A 20,653-nucleotide genomic window follows, 5' to 3' on the forward strand; every position below is an offset into this window, starting at 1 on the left:
CGCAACATAACTTTTTCATTTATTATAATCAGAAGTGACATTTTAACAGATTTTTTGTGCCAATTAATCGAAGACAAAAGAAGACGCAGGCACCTTTCCATACTTTGATTCTTATTTTCAAATTTAGCTAACTAAATGCTACAAAGTCATGCTCTGCTGTAGCTTTACCAGGGAGATACTGAAAATCTCTAAGTGCATGCTGCAGTTTCTGTAACTGGTTTGTTTTTTTCCAGGATGGGTCTATATATAACTAACATTTTGTTTTCGTGTGTGCCTAAGGATTGTTCAGCTTGACACAGTGAGTAGCTCTTTTATGCAAAACACATTGTGTGGAAATCAGCACACACCATTCTAGTACTGGTTTCATCAATTCTGCATAGAGAGAAAATAATCTCCCTTCTCCTCTTGCTGCCTCCTACTTATTCATCCAAAGACTGTTGACCTGTTTTGGCACAATATACAGCCTGTTATGTTTAACTGCGGGTCTTTTGTAATCCCTTTAAGAATCATTGTTCTCTAGCATACAGATCGCATTTTTTTCCAGCAATGTCCTTGCTCCTCTTCTTCAATGTGCTGCTCTGCTTTTGTTCACACTAAATAATTTTCAAATCAGTTCAGTTCTTTTAAACAGCCTATGCAGTGGTACATGAGTGTTGTATTTCTCCCCTTCTCACCCCAACTCTTAATCAAATATGCAATGACAAAAGTGTGATGATCATAGATTTCACATTTACTACCAGGACAATGATAAAGTCTGTGAATATTTTCAGGTCTACCACTAGTCCTTGTGAAACCCGTTTGTGGACCTACCCGGCTTTCAATGCACAGTCTGCCTTGCAGTTGCTGTGTATTCTCCTGTTATCTTGTAACACCCATTTGTTGGCATGGGTGAGCTAGGCTTCCTAGTTATCGTACTGTTTCCTGCTTTTTAATCTGACACTCATTAAACCCTCTATTTTCAGAAGTACTAACCTCCTTTCACTTCCTACTTAACTTCAAATCCAGTTGCAGGTGAGTGAAAAAAACCCAAGCTTTTGCTACAGTCTTAAAAACTGGTGGGTGTTTAACTTCAAGCAGATCCAGCAACAGTCAATTTAGTGCAACTGTTGTAAATAAAGAAAGAAACGTAAAATGGACTTACCGGTAGGAAAAAACAGTTGTTTTGTATACACCACCGTGTCTGATTACTCAAATTAGAAAAACTCGCATTTGACGAATTAAGAACTGAGGGAAAAGCTTTTACAGCATTATCCAGGAAAAACTAGAGAAAAACAACATATAATCCATTAGCTTGTCAGCTGTTTAAGGTCAAAATAGAAAAGACAAATGGCGAAGCAGTGAAAGCCTTGCCAGTAATCATTTAACTTTGGTATTTCACTGTAAATTGAAATAGCAAAGGGAAAATGACATCACTTGATTACTTGTTCCTGCATCTTCAGACAAAACCACGTTTATTAGCCTCCACTTTCAATTTGAATAAAAGACGAAAGGCTCTTTGTTACATTACTTTCATATATCAGAAGCTCACACAAAGAGAGACAATTATTAAGTAAATTCAATATGAATAATTCCTGGATTTACCTCAACTCAACCTCCTATTTAAACACAGGAAGAATTAAAGAATAGAAAATAGAAAATTAAAGAAGTATAAGAAGTTTTTACTGAAGTTGATTTACACAGATGTAATAACATAATAACAATTCAATAGTATTGGTACTAATGTTATTGAAACAGGACAGTGAAACCAGTATCTCCTGGGTCATGAAATTCAGCCAGCTGATGTCACACATAGCCATCATCATAGAGCACCCCTTAAATGTATTGATCCAATGCTTTCTTAGTGAGTTAGATTTCTGTGACTACATTAATTACACTGCTTTGAATCTCACCACTTAAATAGCTTCTACAGTTAACCAATATTCATAGCTGGTTCTCATGTTTTTCTTCTTGTGTGAATCTCATTCTTTAACTTTTTGATATCTCCTTTCTCTCACTAATAGTCTTCTTAATATTTAATGCTATCACAGCCTTCATTATGCTCAGCTGTCCTGGGTTCAGCAGTTAGCAGTCATTTTTCTCCTTCTTAGTAGCTGGTGCAGCACTGTGTTTTGACTTTTGGCCTGGGAACAGAGCTGATAACACAAACGTTTTAGTCTGACCAAGGACTTTCTGAGCCTCATGCTCTGACAGGGAGGAGGGAAAGCTGGGAGGAAGCAAAGACAGGACACCTGACCCAAACTAGCCAAAGAGGTATTCCATACCACAGCACGTCATGCCCAGGATGTAACTGGGAGTTAACCAGAAAGTACAGCTCTGTATAACCAAGTCTTGAAAACCTCCAAGGATGGAGACTCCCTGGTCCCCCTTGGCAACATGTCACAGCACTATACTACATATACAGTGAGTTTTGGTTTGGGTTTTCTTTTCTTTTTTGTAGACTATCCAACCTCCCAAGCCACCACTGATGGTCAGTGATATGTTTTGTGGCGCTGCTGAGAAGAGTTTGAAACTATTATCCCTGTAACACTACTTTGACAGGATCAGTTGTGGACTCGAGAAGGCGATCGATACACCACCTGCTACCAAGACCAAATTGGCACTCACCTTTGTTTGTACAGTTGCACGTTCAGGTTGTCTTCCTTCACTAACACGATTCTCTGACTGTTCATGCAAAACTACACATAATTAACCTGCAATCAATAACCTATACTAATGGTAGTGTCAAACCAGGTTTTGTCAGTTAGCTGTTTCCACTCTTAGGTCTCTGCTTCTTGTTACAAATTTCTGTGCTTCTTTTATACTACTTCTCACACCATTTCCTTCTTTACTTCAGAAATCCCTTTGGTTACTGTTTAACCCAGCTGGTGTTGGTCTTCCTCTTTAACAGGAACAATGCTGAGTAAAGGCCCTCCAAGACAGCTTTAAGTATTTAATCCCCTTTCCTGCCCCCAGCTTTCTCATCTTAATAGGTGTCATTTGCAAAGGGTGGGAAAAGAGAGTTCCCACATCCCACCAATAGTGCCTTTCCTTTTTTTTTGCAAACATGAAATAACTATATTTTGTTTCAGAATCCCATCCCACACATGTCCACAGAGCAAAAGATTAAATACAATAAAGAACTCAAACACAATTATACTGGATAAACATATATGCGTACGTATATTTACATATATTAATTTATATTAAAGCATTTTAATTTTGGTTTTGAGCTTTGTACAGGGTATTTGTGTCCCATAAACATTACCTGCATACACAGAATGCTATATGAAATGTGGTGCATCTGTGAACACATAAATAAATACAGAAAGGGGGAAAAAAAAAAGGATATGGAAATGTTGTCATCTCCTGTGAGCCAAACAACACTTATTTCTGAATGATGTGTTTGTACTTGCCTTTCTTGTCTCTCATCAGTTACCTACATCTGCTATCACACTTTGGAGATAGATATTGTTCTTCAACATAGTATTTTTTTTGTAATAGACAGCTCAGTCCTACTAAGCAGTCACACCTACTCAAATGACTCAAATGAAAGCAATATTTTTTATGAATACCAATGTTTGCAGGGAACAGCTGAGCACACTACCATGAAATTCTCATTTTAACTTCATGTATTCTAACAGCTTTTTCTTTTCTTGTATTTGTATCATCTGCAATCTTCAGTTGTGAGTTTTTTGCCTCACGTGTTGAAAATACTCCTGTGCTGCTACTTCTTTTAATAGGAGCCATGTGGTGACAGATTCTCCCCCCACAGCATAGTAAGTGTATCTCCCTTGTTATCTGACCACAAAACTGCAAAAGACTACTACACTGGATCATCATCATCATCAGAATGGTAGAATCAACTAGGTTGGAAAAGACCTTTAAGATCAACAAGTCCAACCTCTATCCAAGCACTGCCAAGTCCACCACTAAACAATGTCACTAAGGGCCTCATCTTCACACTTTCTGAGCACTTCCAGGGATGGTGATTGCACCACTTCCCCGGGCAGCCTGTTCCAAAACTTGACCACCCTTTCAGTGAAGAAATTGTTCCTAATAACAAGTCTAAACTTCCCCCGGTGCAGCTTGAGGCCATTACCTCTTGTCCTGTCACTTGTTATTTGGGGGAACAGCCGCCTCCTTGCTCCATCCTCCTTTCAGGTAGTTGTACAGAGCTATATGGTCACCCTTATCTTACTAAAAACAAAGCCAACTTTCTCACTAAGGTACTTTGAACCCTTTTCCTTGCCTCGTATGAACATGCAACTATAATTTAAATTAATTTTCTGACATTCCAGAAGAGCTATGCAATTTTCTCAAGACACAATGGTCTATGTTTTTTACAGAGCTGTTGTAAACAAAGTTCTTTATGTTTGTACCCTACTTTTGCTCAGTAGAACATAGAGTGTATGTTCAGTACGATTTTACATTTGGCAGAAGCATGCAAGTCTGGTATCACAAGTTGAAATACAGGATTTACATTTTCCTCAACACACACAAAAAGAAGCACTGACACTTTTGTTCATCATTGATCTTTTGCTAAATCTCTAAGGCAAACATGCAGGACTCCTCTTTGTTTTTAATTCTTCTACCAGTTCTCCAAATACCCATGTAACTTATGCAAACTTTCTTCTCAAAATGCATATCACTGCTTCCTATGAAGCAGTGATGTGAATTCCTTCCTTCCTGCAAGTTGGGCTGGCAGCTGCATCAAGAATTTAACCCCAGATCCCCACATGAATGCCCCAAGAATAATATGGAGAATCCCAAATTCTAGTATCATTCCTTCGCTAGTGAAACACTAGAATAGTTTGCCCAGAGAGGTGGTAGATGTCCTGTCCCTGGCTATTCTATAATTCTATGATCCTGTTTGGGGACCTTCCTGGGACAGTGTAGCCCTGAGATCCTGTCACTGTGCCAAGAACCATCCATGCATTTGATGCAGAAGTCACTGAAACAAACAGTTGTTCCAGGTTTATCATTCCATGTTCCTCAAGATTACGTGAATCCCAGAGAATGGTGAGGTACAATCATTGGACGTACTGTATACAGTCATTCATTTAGCTTCCAAGAATAAACCCTTTGCAGTCATGCAGTCCTACCATCTCTCTAAGATGTCTGGATTGTTCCCTGCAGTATACTTTCTCACATTCAGTTTAATACAGGCCACTTTCACAAAAACATTATACCTCAGCCGCTGATTGTTGCCCTACTCTATATATAGCACCAGATCTAATTCTCAATGGAAGCAACATTAGTCACCCTCTCCCTTCAGCTAAGAAGTATTTGATACTTACGTTACATTACCTGGTTTTTAACTTCCTTCCACTGATGATGACTACATACCTCTCAAATGTGAACACTAGATTTAGATGTCTGCTGAAACAGCTAATTTGAAATAAAATTGCACCCCCAGTCTTTTCTAATGTCCCTTGACCATAAAGGCTGAGCTTTATTTGACATTTTGATCTTAATTATGATTTATTAGGTGTGGGAGAGTTAGAGGCTTTTTATCTCCATTAAATCTTAATGGCTACATTTCGCCTTTGTCTACTGAAAGAGTTCACGGAAATAAATGCAGTTAATGGACTCTGCTACTAAGTACATGTTGCTTGGAGATATAATAATGATACTTCAGAGTCTCTCCCACAATTTGCTATTAATATTAAGGAAATGCAAATTTCACAATCACATTTAAAGTAATTTTGCTAGTCAAACTATTAAGGTTTAGTTTCAAGGTGGGAATTGTACTTAAAATTATCATCTCATGAATATCATGGAACATGATTATTTGTAATGTTGCAGTCACTACTGATAAGGCACAAAGACTAAAATACAGCCTACTAGGTTTTCCTGTAACATTTAGTCCACATAAAAATGGATGTGAACCAATAAAATTAAGATCTATGCCTAAAAAATATATACTAAACAACTGCTTTTTTGCTAGAATGTCTTTTACTAGCTGAAGGCCAAATTTGAAGTGGGCTGTACACAACAGTAGAACTTTAAGAACAGTTGCTGACCATATCTTCTTTTATACTTTTTAACTTAATAAATAACTATATGGCTGCATGAACTCTAACTGAAAGTATGCTTTAAACCCAAGTAGGCTATTTCATTTCTTCTTACATATTTCTAGAGTTCAAACAACTTTTCAGAATAATTGTTTCCATTGCTTATTGTCTTCACTGATGAAAAGTGGGCTTGTCATTTCCAGCTAAAACTTCTTTGAGTTTTTCCTCTGCTAACCCTAAACATCAGTTAGCAGAATTTTTAACATGGAATTGTTTTGGAATCTATCTCCTCTCCCTAAAAAAATCACACAAAAGCAGGAGAAAGAAGGGACACTACCTACTTTTCTGAAAAGAAAAACTAAACTAGGATCATTTAATAGACTACATCAAGAGAAAGTGCACCAGAAATTTCAAGTGCTCATATTTGAAAGTCCACATCACATCATTACATTATTCTGACAAGTGTGGTACTTACTGTAACAATGATTGAGTAAGGTTCCCCTGAAAAGTTATGGGAAAACAAATTAAACAATGTAGGTACTACCAATCTTTAAGTCCTTTATGATCCTCAAGCAACAAAAGTACCAGAAACTGAAAGAAAGTGCTGAAGTGCAAATCTCACTCACTTAAAATGTGACTAACATCTATGCATTAATGTTGGAGTGAAAACATTACCTAAATAAATACTACAGTTCCCATTTTGCAGATACAGAACTGAGCTGGAACACTCAGCTTTCAGAGGTTTGCAAACAGAATAAGGCTCAGCCAACAAGGCAAAGCAAAGGAAGTTTTTTGATTACACATACTGCTCATGCTATTAGCCAACACATCCTTCAGAATAAACAAGGACATTATGATTCAGGATTTAGGCAGATTAATGACAGAGCTACTCTGCATTTGCTACAGTTACAAAAGAATAATAAAATTACACAGATTTTGCATATTAGGAGAGAAAAGTAAAAGCACAGGTTGAAATGCTCAAACTAGAGGAAAGCCATAACAAATCCGTAGTTTGGTACTTTTGAAGTTTTGATGTAACTTTGATTCCCGCCCCCCCCCCCCCCCCTTTTTCTTTTTAAGAAAAAAGACAAGCACATGAAATTCATTCACACATAAATTATGATCATTTTGTGATCAGCAGAGGAGAATTACAAATCTGGAAAAAGCTTAGTTAGTTTCACACAGTCTTTCACAGAGTAATTTCCTGAGCAATACTCTGTGTTTCTAAGCAATGCATAAATGAGCAAGGGATTTGAACAATTCAAACCTGGGATTTAACTACCTTTAATTTCTTATAAATTATATTTTCCTTTAATAAACTTAGCCAGGATCTGAGCTCTTGCTGAGCATCATGTTGGCAGAGGTCCCCATTATACAATATGTTTTCTGTTGCTCTGCTTTACAGTTTTGTCCTTGGCAATCATCATCATATAGGTTCCTGGCATAGCCATGGGCCATAAACTTGACATCTAAACAAATACTGAACTGAACAAAACAAAACAAACAGAAAAATATACCCCTTTGCCCCTTACCATGTTGAATACAGCCATAGTTAATATTATAGCAGTGGTTGTCAGTGTGAGAGTGATTCGAGGCCAAGGACGGTTTGCAATTATTCCAGATGATTTAAGAATCCATAACAATGAAGCTGATGCTTTCTTGCTACATTGCTAAGTGCAAAGAGTTTAACAAAGAGAAAACAAAAATAGCTTTAGTATTTTTGATTACTATAAACAAAGGTAGAATTAAGAAGGCTTAAGGTTGAAGGCAATTAATCTTGAAACAGCGTACTGAAGTATTCAACTATTATATTCTCCTGAGTTACAGATCATGATTATACATAAAACTAAATGCAAATTTCGCTAACATATCTGCCATAATATAAATGTTAAATAATTATAATTTGCAAGTACCTTATTAAACATTCATTACATATTGCTAATAATAGCAAATACAAAGTTGTCAGCAATATAATTACCCCTAATACTAGTAAAAAGCAAGCAAACAAACTGACCTTCCCTGCCTCAATTGAAAGAGAATATTTAGTAGTTTCTGGAAACTTCAAAATGTATGTAATGACTTTGCATTTTTTGACAAAGACAAAGGTTTCCTCCTGCTGGATAAAGCCTGCATGCATAGGTGTATTCCTGGCAGCCTACAAAATAGTGGGGTTTCTGGGTTTTTCTTTCATTTGTTTGGAGACTTCTTTTTATAATTTATTTAAAGTGAAAGGTAACTCAACAAAGAAAATCAACCTTCCCTAAAACTGCTTAGAAGACAAATAAGCATTTCATACAATTGGACTTAAAATTTGACACAAAATGTATTTACTGAATAGAAAAATTTTCTTATACAGTGGCTAAAATGAACAATAAATCTGACACATTTAACCTGCTTCCAAGAACATGTTGCAAAGCCTCCTTTCATATATGCATAAGTGCCTAGAGGCACAAGATGCTCACACAGAATAAACAACAATTTATGGCACATCCAATAAATATTAATTTCCCAAAATATAGCAATGAGGAGATAAGCTTGCCTAGAAGCATCTTGTGCCCTTTCCAAATGTCAAATTTAGCTTTACTGAAAGCTCTGTAAAAAAAAGACAGTGAAAATTTAAGGAAAGCAACAGTCCCACAAAAGTATTTATTTTTTATCAATTTCTCTATTTACTTAACATTATCAGAGATAATTTTACATATTATTTTCACCTCAGACACAGAAATCAGCAGAGATACAAGCACAGGAAGTCTCTGCAATGAGAACTCAAGCACTAAAACCTACCAAATACAGGACTTTATTTATACCATTTATTTATTGGTTCAGGTTTGATAGCTATGGCACATAACGCTGAACTATACCATTACCTAACACATGTGACGTAGTTTGCCTGAAGGTCTTTGTCATTCTGCACATAACTATTTCCTTCCTAATTACACACTATTTGGACAAGTCCACTACACAGCTAGAACTTATCTTACATTTTGCTTTGTTTTGTGACACAAGGAATTTTGCATACTGGATCAGAGAGATTCTGAGTGAATGAAGTCAGTTTCAGGAAGATCAAAACAATAACTGGAATCTCAAAGATGGACAAGAAAAGAATAAAAAAAGGTGTCTTTATATGGACATTAGTACTCCCCCATATTAAAAAAACACAATACATAAACTCAAGGAACCACCATTTTTGATCAAGAAACTCCCTGCTCAAGTGCTTTGTGAACTTTCAAACATTGCTCTCCACCCCTAAAGACATAATAAATTTCAAGATAATATTAATCTATATGTAGATTATAGTAAGGTTTTCTCATCCTTCCCACTAATAAGGTAAAAAGCACAAAGCCTAGATTGCTGCTGTTACTACAGAAGGCGAGTATTCAGTTGGACACGGGGAATGCATCTGTGTGAAAATGAATCATTCAGTTATCTGTCTAGTCAGCCTAAAACCTTGTGAGTCAGGGCACATAGATTTATGACAAATTAAAACAGTCACGAAATCACACCTTAAATTACTCTTTGTCTTAGTTACAGCACACATAGAACTTTACTACAACTTCACCTACGTTGTTCTGTGATTTTCTTGGAAGTTTAGAAGTAGCTGGAATAGTTTAAGTTCAATTAGGGAAAAAAAATAGGCAGGAACACTTCCTAGTGTCTTCCTATAAGGATTAAAAATAATAAGAAATTACATAGATAAAACTGTACATTGTGCTCTCCTTTCTGAATTATGTTACCAGGTCAAGAAAAAGTCTTTAGGATAAAAATTTCCAGTAAAAGAAGGTAATGATGAAAATAAATCTTCTGATAAATAAACCAGATAAATGTTATTGTGAATTTTACTAGGTTTAGGTTATCTGACTAAAGGCTAATCAAATTAAAGACAAAGACCTGGCGATGATCAAAAGGACAGTGATAGATGGTGGAATAAAAGTAGCCTAATTTGTGGAGAACTGATGCCAATGAATCTGCTGCTCCAAAGACCATCGAAGGAGAATGTTTCAGCCATGGTTTCTGATGTCCTGCATGCTAATGGTGACTGATGCCTAAAAGGATAGTATGTGGGTACAGGGCAGATGATGTTGCAATGCAGCACAAAGAAACCTGGGATTGTGTAAAAGTTTTAAGGGTGTTGTGCGCATGTGGAAAACTGACAGAGTGCTTATGAGATGGACACAGGGAGGAACAAATATGGATCAGGGAAGAGCAAGCATGCTCAAATGGAGAAGAGAGGGGATGGCTGCATGTAAAGAAATGTCTAAATGAACTTACTGCATAAACCCCATCTCTAACCACCTTCTGTGTAAATCTTCACTAAGAAAAGCTCTAGAGAATAAAATAAATTTCAGGAAACAGTATGTCTTTCAGCCAGTGTGATTAATCAATAGATTCCATTCCTCCAGCTGCTATTGATAAAATTACAGATATTGCTGGCTTTGACCTGAAGAAAAATCTGCATATTGTTAGACTGCAACTTCAAAAATTACGTTGTAGACTATTTCCATTTGCAAAACAGAAGCACACCAGAACTCATTGATGCATTTCTTACCAAGCTGTTTAATGCACAGCTCTGAATTCTGGAGTGGAAGGACCAGTGTTTATTTGGAACAGTTGCCATGCCCACCTATTTATTAAATTGATGACAAGTTTCTCTAATGGCAGAGAACAGCCTACAGAGGTTAAGCCAGTGAGGCTCATGAAAGGAAAATTTGTGACAAAACCCTCAGTCACACAAAAAAATCTTTAAACCATTGAGTAGAAATTCCTTAGAAAACATGAAAAAATACACTGTTGAGCAGTAATTCTCTCTATGGATTAACAGATTTACTGAATTTCACTTTTGAGCAGTCTAAATACAGACCATACATAGTACAATTGCAGCAGTTCAGCAATGCTGAAAATCTAGGGAATTCCTGGAAGCAGAATTGGAGCAATGGGATGATCATTAAATTCAGACTCTTTATAGCAGAACTATGAAGGTTTATTTTGCTGATTCCCTAGCCTATTTCAAACACTTTTTCTTGTAAATGTTGTCTCATTCGCAATTTTGTTAAGAAAATGGAGAATGAGATGAAAGGAAGAAAACAATCATTTCTAGAAAGCATGCAAGAAAGGTAAGACATCAGATCTCAGTAGCATTAGCTTCTTAGTTTTTTCTAAGCGGAGCCAGCAGAACATGGTTAAGTGTTTATCATTCACCAACCAGGAATAATAGGTATTTGTAGTATGAAAGGTGACTAATGTATTACCTTTTCATCTGAACAAGTTAAATCTGATATGACAGCTCAGCATGATAGCGAGTAATAATTCATTTTGAATATTCAGGTTTTTAAAATGTATCCTGTGTTGTCTTTCCACACACAGAAACCTGCTTCAGCATTTAACAAAATGAATGCTGTCTTTCTGAGTTAGATCAAGGAATGGGGCGAGAATTAATTGTGACAGCTATATTGTAGATGAAAGACAGTGTCGCAAGAGCTGTCACACTTCTTCACATGCTGTTAGAGGTTGGAACATCTTGACTGAAGACCTCTTATTTACAGAAAGTCAGCGAATCACATTTTCTATAGGTCTATTATTGTTTGGTTTTGAATTTAAAAACAATATTTTACAAATACTGATGTTACAAAGAATGAAAGCAAGAGAAACAAAAATCAGATTTTTTTTTTTTTTAATGCTCCTTTTCAGTCAGACTTGAAGACACCAAATTTCAAATCCAAATAACTGACTGACAGTGATTACACTGACCTAAGCTTGGAGAAGGGTGATTTTTGTATACAGGCACAAGCTTTTAATTTACATTCTCTCTAAAGGTCCTGTTGTTGGTAAGAAGTACCAAAGTACTCCTAAAAAGCATACTATAACACCAAACTTTTGAACTCCATGGTGGCACCTGTAAATCTAAGCCAGGCATTTTGAATCATACCAAACGCATGCATGTGAGGAGTCTACTCAACTTACATTGGATACAAGTGGTTTGGCAAAAACTAGAATCCAGAATAAAGAAATAACGGGAAAACCTGAAGTCAGTATCACATTTTTAATTTCACCATACTTTGCAGTATGTATTATCCTTCACAAAGGGTCACAATTAAATGGCCATGTTGTTCATTTCAACTGTCTCATTCAAAGGAAAGAACATAGCAGTGAGCAGTATAAAGATGCCTCTCGGCACTCATTCAGTCCTAGTACTTCCTGTGCTGCTTTACTCATTCAAGAACATGTACAGTTGCTGTGCTATAAGCTATTTTAAGGTAAAGACATTCTCAGACCTTTGCATCAAAGTTTCTCTATTTCACTTGAAATATTTAAAGAGCCACTGGTTTTGAGAAACACCAAACCTGAATGACTTTTAAAAGGCAGTGCTCAGGGCATTGAACTAGAGGAAGGAATTCTACACTAAGCCTTGGTCTCCAGGTAAGACACTATCATCCAAAAACTGCCTTACACAATAGAAGCCCTGGTAAGTGACCAAACTGTGGTACTTATACATCATGGATATCACATCTCAGGTAAATACATATAAAAGAACCTCCAAAAGAATCTCGTTGCTCTCTGCTTTTGTTGTTCTTATTAAATTTATATTTATTTATATTTATATAGGAAATATTTATCTATATATTTATATAGGAAAAATTATTTGCCTACTGGACTGTTGCTATTAGGAAGCACACTTGAGTATCTCTTTTCTGAAGGCAAGTTACAATCTCATCTTGGCCAAAGATACTAAGAGGCACCATTTCTGGATTTAAAAACAAAATCAGGATAGTCTCACTCATAAAAAATATTAAAAGAGAACTTATTGAGACAACAGCCATGACAAACCTGTGGTTTTCATCAGGTTAGGCAATTTCTTCAGTTGGTCACAATCACATAACATGTCGTAAATGTATAACTCAATAAGGAGTAAGGATAAGGATTTTTGTTACTGAAATCAGTCCATTTCTAAGTTCATGAAGTCTGAACATGGTACTTAGTAATGATGGATTTGCTATTCCAGTGCCTGTGCTTGAGGCGTATCAGAATGACTTTTAGGTTTGATGAACCTCTTTCATGAGCCCTGCTGTAGGTGCCAGAGCCTCTCTGCATTCTCCCTGCCTTAGCCTATACCTGTTTTAATCTTAATTAACAAGCACAGCCTTACTATTGATGAAACTGAAGGGCTTTGATTTTCTATTTGTACCTGCATTGAGAGACACATCAGAGGTAAGATACCAGGTTGAAAATATTTTCCAAGTAGCGCTGGTGCTGATATTCCTGTCTCTGCAGAGCTTTTAAGTATCTTAAGTGTGCAGTCTTTCTGACTGTTAATACCAATGCCAGTTGCTTTAGAATAAAATACATATCCCTGCAAACAACGGTGAAGACTGTGTATCATTCTTTATACAGCTGTGTAGTATAATGCAACTCATAAATAACATGTTCTTTTCTAGCAGGGACAGGACTCCTCACATACTGGCTGCACATTGTTAGATGCTTTGGTGACCTTAAATCAAAACATATTTCTTAAGTGGATCCAGATATTTTCTGATGATTGTTTTGTTGGTATTATGTTCTGCAGTCCATGGTTCAATTGGGTATTTGAGAGACTATCAACATGTTCAGATGAGATTGTAGGAAATAAATGTTTTTACTTCTAATCTTCCTTGCTAGCTGAAGTACCTAAACAGGTTTGCAAGATATTAACATATCCAGTAAAAAAACATTTCATATTAATGGAAAATAACTGGCACAAAGAATATGTGGTATCAGTTAGGTGCATGCATATCCCAGGTAATGCAAAGATATTTTTGAGATGCTATTTGAATCAAAGCACAAAGAACATCTGCTTGAGACTAATACTTCTTTGGCCAACTACCTCAGCTACCACAGAGAACTTTTCTTTACATGATTACTGTGGGTTTTTTCTATTGATTGCATTAGATTTTCCAGTGTATCATTTAGGCAGCCAGATTTCTGCTTTCTTACATTCACTTCAGGAGGTAAAACACATCTAACACTTATCAGGTCTGAGATATTTCACAGTAATTCTATACTTCAAGAAGATAAAGAGAGACAGGAAACATGAGCTAAAGAACAACCACTGTCCTCTATCTGCACGTAATTTGGGAAGGAAACCTCGCAAGTAAAATTCAAAGAATATACTCAGGATTAATAAAAAAGAATATCCCATAATTAAATTATAAAAATAGAAGTCAGAAAGGATCTTTAAGACCCAACATAATGTTAAGATTTAGCTCTGAGCAATATCATCATCTAAAAAAATAAAAATAAAATAAAATAAATGCATAGGTATAAAGAAGTAATTAGAAATTAGAATATCAAAGATATAAATCCATCTCAAGTTTCAGGACAGATGCCATTTTTAGCTGGGATTGGTGAAGGTTTAATACCTATGGGCAAATGACTGTTTCTGTGAGAACAGTCACAGAATCACAGAATCACAGAATCCCAAGGGTTGGAAGGGACCTAAAAAGATCATCTAGTCCAACCCCCCTGCAAGAGCAGGGTAACCTACAGTACATCACACAGGAACTTGTCCAGGCGGGCCTTGAATATCTCCAGTGTAGGAGACTCCACAACCCCCCTGGGCAACCTGTTCCAGTGCTCTGTCACTCTTACAGTAAAGAAGTTCTTCCTGATGTTAACGTGGAACTTCCTATGTTCCAGTTTACACCCATTGCCCCTTGTCCTATCACTGGATATCACTGAAAAAAGCCTAGCTCCATCATCCTGACACCTACCCTTCACATATTTGTAAACATTGATGAGGTCACCCCTCAGTCTCCTCTTTTGCAAGCTAAAGAGACCCAGCTCCCTCAGCCTCTCCTCATAAGGGAGATGTTCCACTCCCTTAATCATCTTTGTGGCTCTGCGCTGGACTCCTTCAAGCAATTCCCTGTCCTTCTTGAACAGAGGGGCCCAGAACTGGACGCAATATTCCAGATGCGGCCTCACCAAGGCTGAGTAGAGGGGGAGGAGAACCTCTCTTGACCTACTAACCACTCCCTTTCTAATGCACCCTAAGATGCCATTTGCCTTCTTGGCCACAAGAGCACATTGCTGGCTCATGGTCATCCTCCTATCCACCAGGACCCCCAGGTCCCTTTCCCCTTCACTACTTTCCAGCAGGTCAACCCCCAACCTGTACTGGTACATGGGGTTGTTCTTCCCCAGATGCAAGACTCTACACTTGCCCTTGTTAAATTTCATCAAGTTTCTCCCCGCCCAACTCTCCAGCCTGTCCAGGTCTCGCTGAATGGCAGCACAGTCCTCTGGTGTGTCAGCCACTCCTCCCAGTTTTGTGTCATCAGCGAACTTGCTGATGGTGCACTCAGTCAGTTCTCCCTGCCTTCAGCCTGTGTGCTCAAGACTAGCAGGTGATGACACACCATAAAGGCAGGCTCTGGAAGTTGTTATTTCTGCTACCACTCTGCCACATCACTCGATGGAAAAATTCCTATTCTTATTTAATGGCTGATATTATCACTCCATAACAAATTGAGCTGGACTGTGCTGTAGTGCTGCTGAACAGTAAAATCAACTAATAATAAGTCAGAGTGAAAGAGTAAACACAAATCTCTTCTTACAATATTTTAATTAAATTCCAAAAGAGCTAGTAATTTTAGCATGACAGTCTGGATTTTGGTGCGTTTGTTTTCTTTTTTGTTCTTTGGTTTGGGTTTTTTAATTACCAGTGAAATTAAAACAGTACAAAGAAACTTGATCAAAATTGGTTTTTATGTGACTTATTCTGCGGTGGTGTCAGAGGAGACTGAGGGCAAAGCGTCAAAGTGTGAGACAAGCACATAAGGCAGTGACAGCCAGCTGTCCTAACTCGAACTTAGATTTTGCTGTCCTTGCCTGCAGTACACGTCCCACTCTTTTCTAGCAGGGACAGGACTCCTCACATACTGGCTGCACATTGTTAGATGCTCTAGTGACCTTAAATCAGAACACATTTCTTAAGTGGATCCAGATATTTTCTGATTATTGTTTTGTTGGTATTATGTTCTGAAGTCCATGGTTCAATTGGGTATTTGAGAGACTATCAACATGTTCAGATGAGATTGTAGGAAATAAATGGTTTTACTTCTAATCTTCCTTGCTAGCTGAAGTAGCTAAACAGGTTTGCAAGAGATTAACATATCCAGTAAAAATTTATAATCTCCTCACAGACATGTTATTTTTAGAAGAGAGTTATATGGTGACTTTATACTGTACAGTTGTAGCAGGTGTGTAGGAAGCGCGTCCACATTCACTACATGCATTCTGCAAGGGAATCCAAAATTACCCCTTCAGAAAAAGAGGTGGGAAGAACCCACACTGGCAAAAAAAACCCCAACAAAACAAGCGAAACCCAATTGGGATTAGGACAATAAAGATTGATTTCTGTTGACACTGACTATAGCGTATAAAAAGATACTGATACTTGTTTGCTTGAGAATTTCAGACTTTTTCTTCTAGAAAGAAAGTATTTACAGTTACGGGGCAGATACTGCAATGGATATGCTACTGAAACATAACATAGGGTTTCACTGTGGTTAAAGCTGCAAAAACAATACTTGCATTTTTGACATGAAGGAATAAATCTTAAGGAGAGGACAGAGGGAAGATAAACCTACTGCCTCTTTCGTTAGCTGCCTCTCATCCATCACCTTACAGAACCATGTCCATGCTTGTGAAGGAAAGACAGCGCTGCGTCAACTATCGTCATAACTTACTGAAAGCCTTCTTAGCAGCACAGCTTTTGCATTAGAGTAGCTGAACTCATAAAGACAGACATATATAGCTCCTCTTCATGCTGTTTAGGCTAGAACATGAAATCTCATCAGTCAACAGAAATGCGATAATAAGTCTCCATTCCTGGAAAGTATTCACTGTACATACAAGACATGGGAAAACCAGCATTGAAGGTAAGTGTTAGATATTATTCAAGTGGCACGACCCCTCAATGCTGACTTGGGATATTTGTTTAGCCATCCCTTTAAATGCAGAAAAAAAATGTTTATATTCCTCTTAAGCTTCACTATAAAAAGAAACTCCAAGAGAGTGTGTCCCAGCACTTCCTGATACTGTTTCATTGTCTCAGCGTATTTCTTGTTACACTACATTACAGTAGCACCTGGCCGACTCAATGGCAAAACTACTATAAAATTTTACTCTAAAATTCTTAAATATCAAATTAAATAGTTATCATGAAATAGTGTCTAAACTCAACAAGAGTTGAACAAATACACTGCCCCCACAAATTAAAGTACATGAGTCATGTCCTGTAAGCACAATAGCAACATTTTTGAAAAGACAATCAATGAAACAATAATAAAAACCTCTCAGAGATTCCAACTTCATGGGGGAAAGAGAATATTACTGTAAGTAGGCACTCCCTGTGTTTCAGATAAATTAGGATGTTTTGCAGTAAGTTAACACCAACAAAACAATGTTCTCAGAAGCCTAAGCATGCAAGCCTTTCTCATTTAACTGGTACCCTCTACCCAAGGCAGAATGACTTGGCAGAAATCAGAACATGTTATTTAAAAGAAACCATTAACTACTGGATTATATTTCCTTAAATACCTACCAAAAGTTGTCCAGCAAAGCAGATAAACAAAATGAAGGAAAGCAAGAGAAATGCAGCCCCAAATGAAATTCCAAGAATAGATGTTCTGCAAGAGAAGGAAAACATGTATTAATTTCTGTTATGCTTCTGTAGCATGACCTTTCTTTGTGTATAATTCTGAGAATTCTAAACATTATCATGTGCAAGTTACATCTTCCAAACATCAACACCATGGAAACATAATTTCAATCCTTACCAGAATGACAGGCCTTTTTCTCAACTCAGGAATGCTTCAATTGGCTTTACCTCTGACTGCAAAATTATTACCAGGAGAAGATACTAATTTCCACACATATTTTAAATTACAGAGTGCATTAACAACAGCAGTGTTTTGTTTTAACTTTAGAAATCCTGTATGTAAAAAAACATCCTTATTGTTTTATTTTTATGCTGTTGATTTTATAATAATTTAAGAGTGCAACAGATATACCAAATAAACTTGTTGGTATTGCACATTCTCCCCAGAGGTAGAAAAGCAATAGCATAGGACAGTGATGTCCAGTTTTCAGTGTCTCGCAGATAGAACCTGTGATATCTGTGATGTTGTAGTCTCTCAGTCGGCAAGGGCCCTAATATAGTGTCTGCTATTTCATGAATGGCTAGGGATCCAACACTTCTGAAAAATCCGGCCAGTAGAGTCTGAAGTATCAGAGGACAGGGTAGGAAATAAAACTACAAAAAACATGACCCCCCCCCCCAACAAAATCAGACTTTAAATGAAACAAAAAAAAAAAAAAGGAGAGTAATCTCTATACTCTTCCTGAAATCCTTCTTACTTAGTGTTCTAGCTCATCCTTGTGTAGCACAAATTGGGTCTTCTAGCCAAAATAGCATCACTGTATGATCAATAAACAAAAACAGGGATACAATAACAATCTGTGCATGCATTCATTCTACAAATGTGGAAATCTCTCTATAGGAATACCACAGTAGAGCATAATTGCTCCTTCAGGCACTGTACAAGAGCTACTTAGCATGGATGCCTGGGGAAAGATGCTGTGGGGCCTAATTATGTTTAATGAATGCCAAGAGATTAGAAGCTTTGGGCCAGCTGAATTGTTTAAGCAAGAGAACTAGATGGCATTAGGAAGTCCCTCACCTGACCATAGAACTTCAGTTTTAACCACAGATTTGACATTTTTACAGAATTAAAAATAGATTTCTCAACTACTTTGAGCACAAGCAAATATTTTATCAAACCTTATATGACAGAAATACTGGAATGACATTTTAGAAATAAGTTTTATATCCCTTGCTTTTCCCACAAAACTAAAATAAATGTCCCATTTTAAGTTAGCTACTCCATAAATGTGTAATTCAGGATTAAAATACATTATTAATAAAAGCATGCATCTCTGTTCTTTAGAAATTCCATTTGAATTCAACTATATGCATTTTAGAGACTATAAGACTAAAAATTTAGGAGTAAAGCTCTATGAATCAATTTCTGTAGATTATGTACAAATACTGAAAAAAAAATTGATCCATTTTAACCGCAGTGTTCTAAAAGCCATTTTCAGGAAAGAAAAAAAACATTAACTTCACAAACCAATTTCATGCCATATTGCTGCCATTAAAAGCATTTTGGAAAGTAACCGATGAGCTTCCATGCCAATCATTCAGAGAACCTCTTACATGCTATGTATTAATCAGACTTTGGGTTGATGTGACAGATGATGAAAAACAAACAACTGGCAATTTGCAACATATATTAATCTTGAAATAATGTTTCTTTTTTGAGGTTATTTGAAAATTATTATTTCTTATGAATACGTGTTCTCATGAAGACTAAGACAGTAAACTGTATATCAGAATATGTAAAACTAGTCTCTACCCTTTGGAATTTAAAAACTAGTAAGCCACAGAAGACATGAAAGAAAGGAATATAATTAACAGAGTTATTTCTTATATATGCATAAAAACTTCCATTTGTATTTGTCCTTCAATAGGATTCAAGTAACCATGCCTCCATTTCAAACTCTCTGATATGACGGATGCAAAAAACAATCAATCAAACAATAATAGAAACCTCTTAGAGATTCCAACTTAAGAAATAATTTAACACAAGAATAGCTTTGAGTTAAGTTTGGAGTGCATCCTTGTAGAGGAAGAAATGATAATTGTAAGAGAAACTGGAGAAGAAGGGAAATAAAATTAACAAGGCGTAAAGAGAGCTTATGAGAAGAGTTCTAAATCACATGGGCAACAGGCAAGAACGAAAGGTCTTTGTAGCTGTTTTACGTGCTTGTGATGTTATTGAGGTAGCACAAGAAAAAGAGTTACAAAGCAAGGTGAACAAAAGTCTGATTATCAAGGTAAAGAGAAAAAGACAGAGGATAAGGAAAAGTAAAAATTCCATCTTAGAGTCCAGATCTGAGTGGTAAATAAAGACAAAAAAAAGTTGTAAGATTTTGCTTCCCACACCCCCTTCTTTTCTGTGAACAGCAGGACTTCTGTTTCAGTTAAGCTGTGCTGAAATAGTTTCATGTTGCTCCTAGGAAGAAAGAAGTGGGCTGAAAATGCTATTATGAGGAAGAAAAATACTAAAATGTAAGTACCACCATAAACAAGCCTCATTTGAGGCAATGAACACAGGAAAGCTATAACATGCATTTATTTTTCTGTCTCTGGAACACTGCAAAACAGTACAGGTCTTTACAGTAATTTGTAAATAATTGTGTCTTTATTGTGTAGAGTCATGAAATGCATTAGACAAGTCACTAGATGCATGGCACTGACAGATTTGGTCAAACCATCTTGTCAGAAGAGCGCCTGTGATCCCATAAGACAGCTGACCTCTTTACCTGCTTCTTCCTATGCTTCAAGGAATAACCTAATTTCTGAAGGTCTGCTCTTTGTTACAGTGCCCCACCAGCAACCCTGACAGGATAACCCTTGACAATAACCTACAGGAGGGACAGGGTTTAAAATTGAAAAAACAATATGAGAACTCACTAGGCTTCAGATACTTGCAAGTCTAAATAACTTATGATCTTGGTTATCCTTTTCGTATTCTTTTTGTTTCATCAGTAAATATCTGTTT

The 20,653-nt window shown here is 36.8% G+C and overlaps 1 protein-coding gene across 2 annotated transcripts in view; it reads right to left on the reverse strand.

Annotated features, from left to right (window-relative positions):
- ADCY2 (adenylate cyclase 2) overlaps window positions 1-20,653 on the reverse strand; it is a 214,993-nt gene that overhangs the window by 30,466 nt on the left and 163,874 nt on the right. For both annotated transcript variants that reach the window (XM_065667665.1, XM_065667664.1), the window contains exons 15-17: window positions 17,572-17,656; window positions 7,526-7,663; window positions 1,142-1,261 (exon numbers count right to left, since the gene is read on the reverse strand). In XM_065667665.1, the coding sequence (XP_065523737.1) occupies window positions 1,142-1,261; window positions 7,526-7,663; window positions 17,572-17,656 (343 nt within the window). The remainder of the gene's footprint in view (window positions 1-1,141; window positions 1,262-7,525; window positions 7,664-17,571; window positions 17,657-20,653) is intronic.

This window comes from Lathamus discolor, chromosome 2 (assembly GCF_037157495.1).
Source record: "Lathamus discolor isolate bLatDis1 chromosome 2, bLatDis1.hap1, whole genome shotgun sequence".
In the NCBI taxonomy this organism is placed as follows: domain Eukaryota; kingdom Metazoa; phylum Chordata; class Aves; order Psittaciformes; family Psittacidae; genus Lathamus; species Lathamus discolor.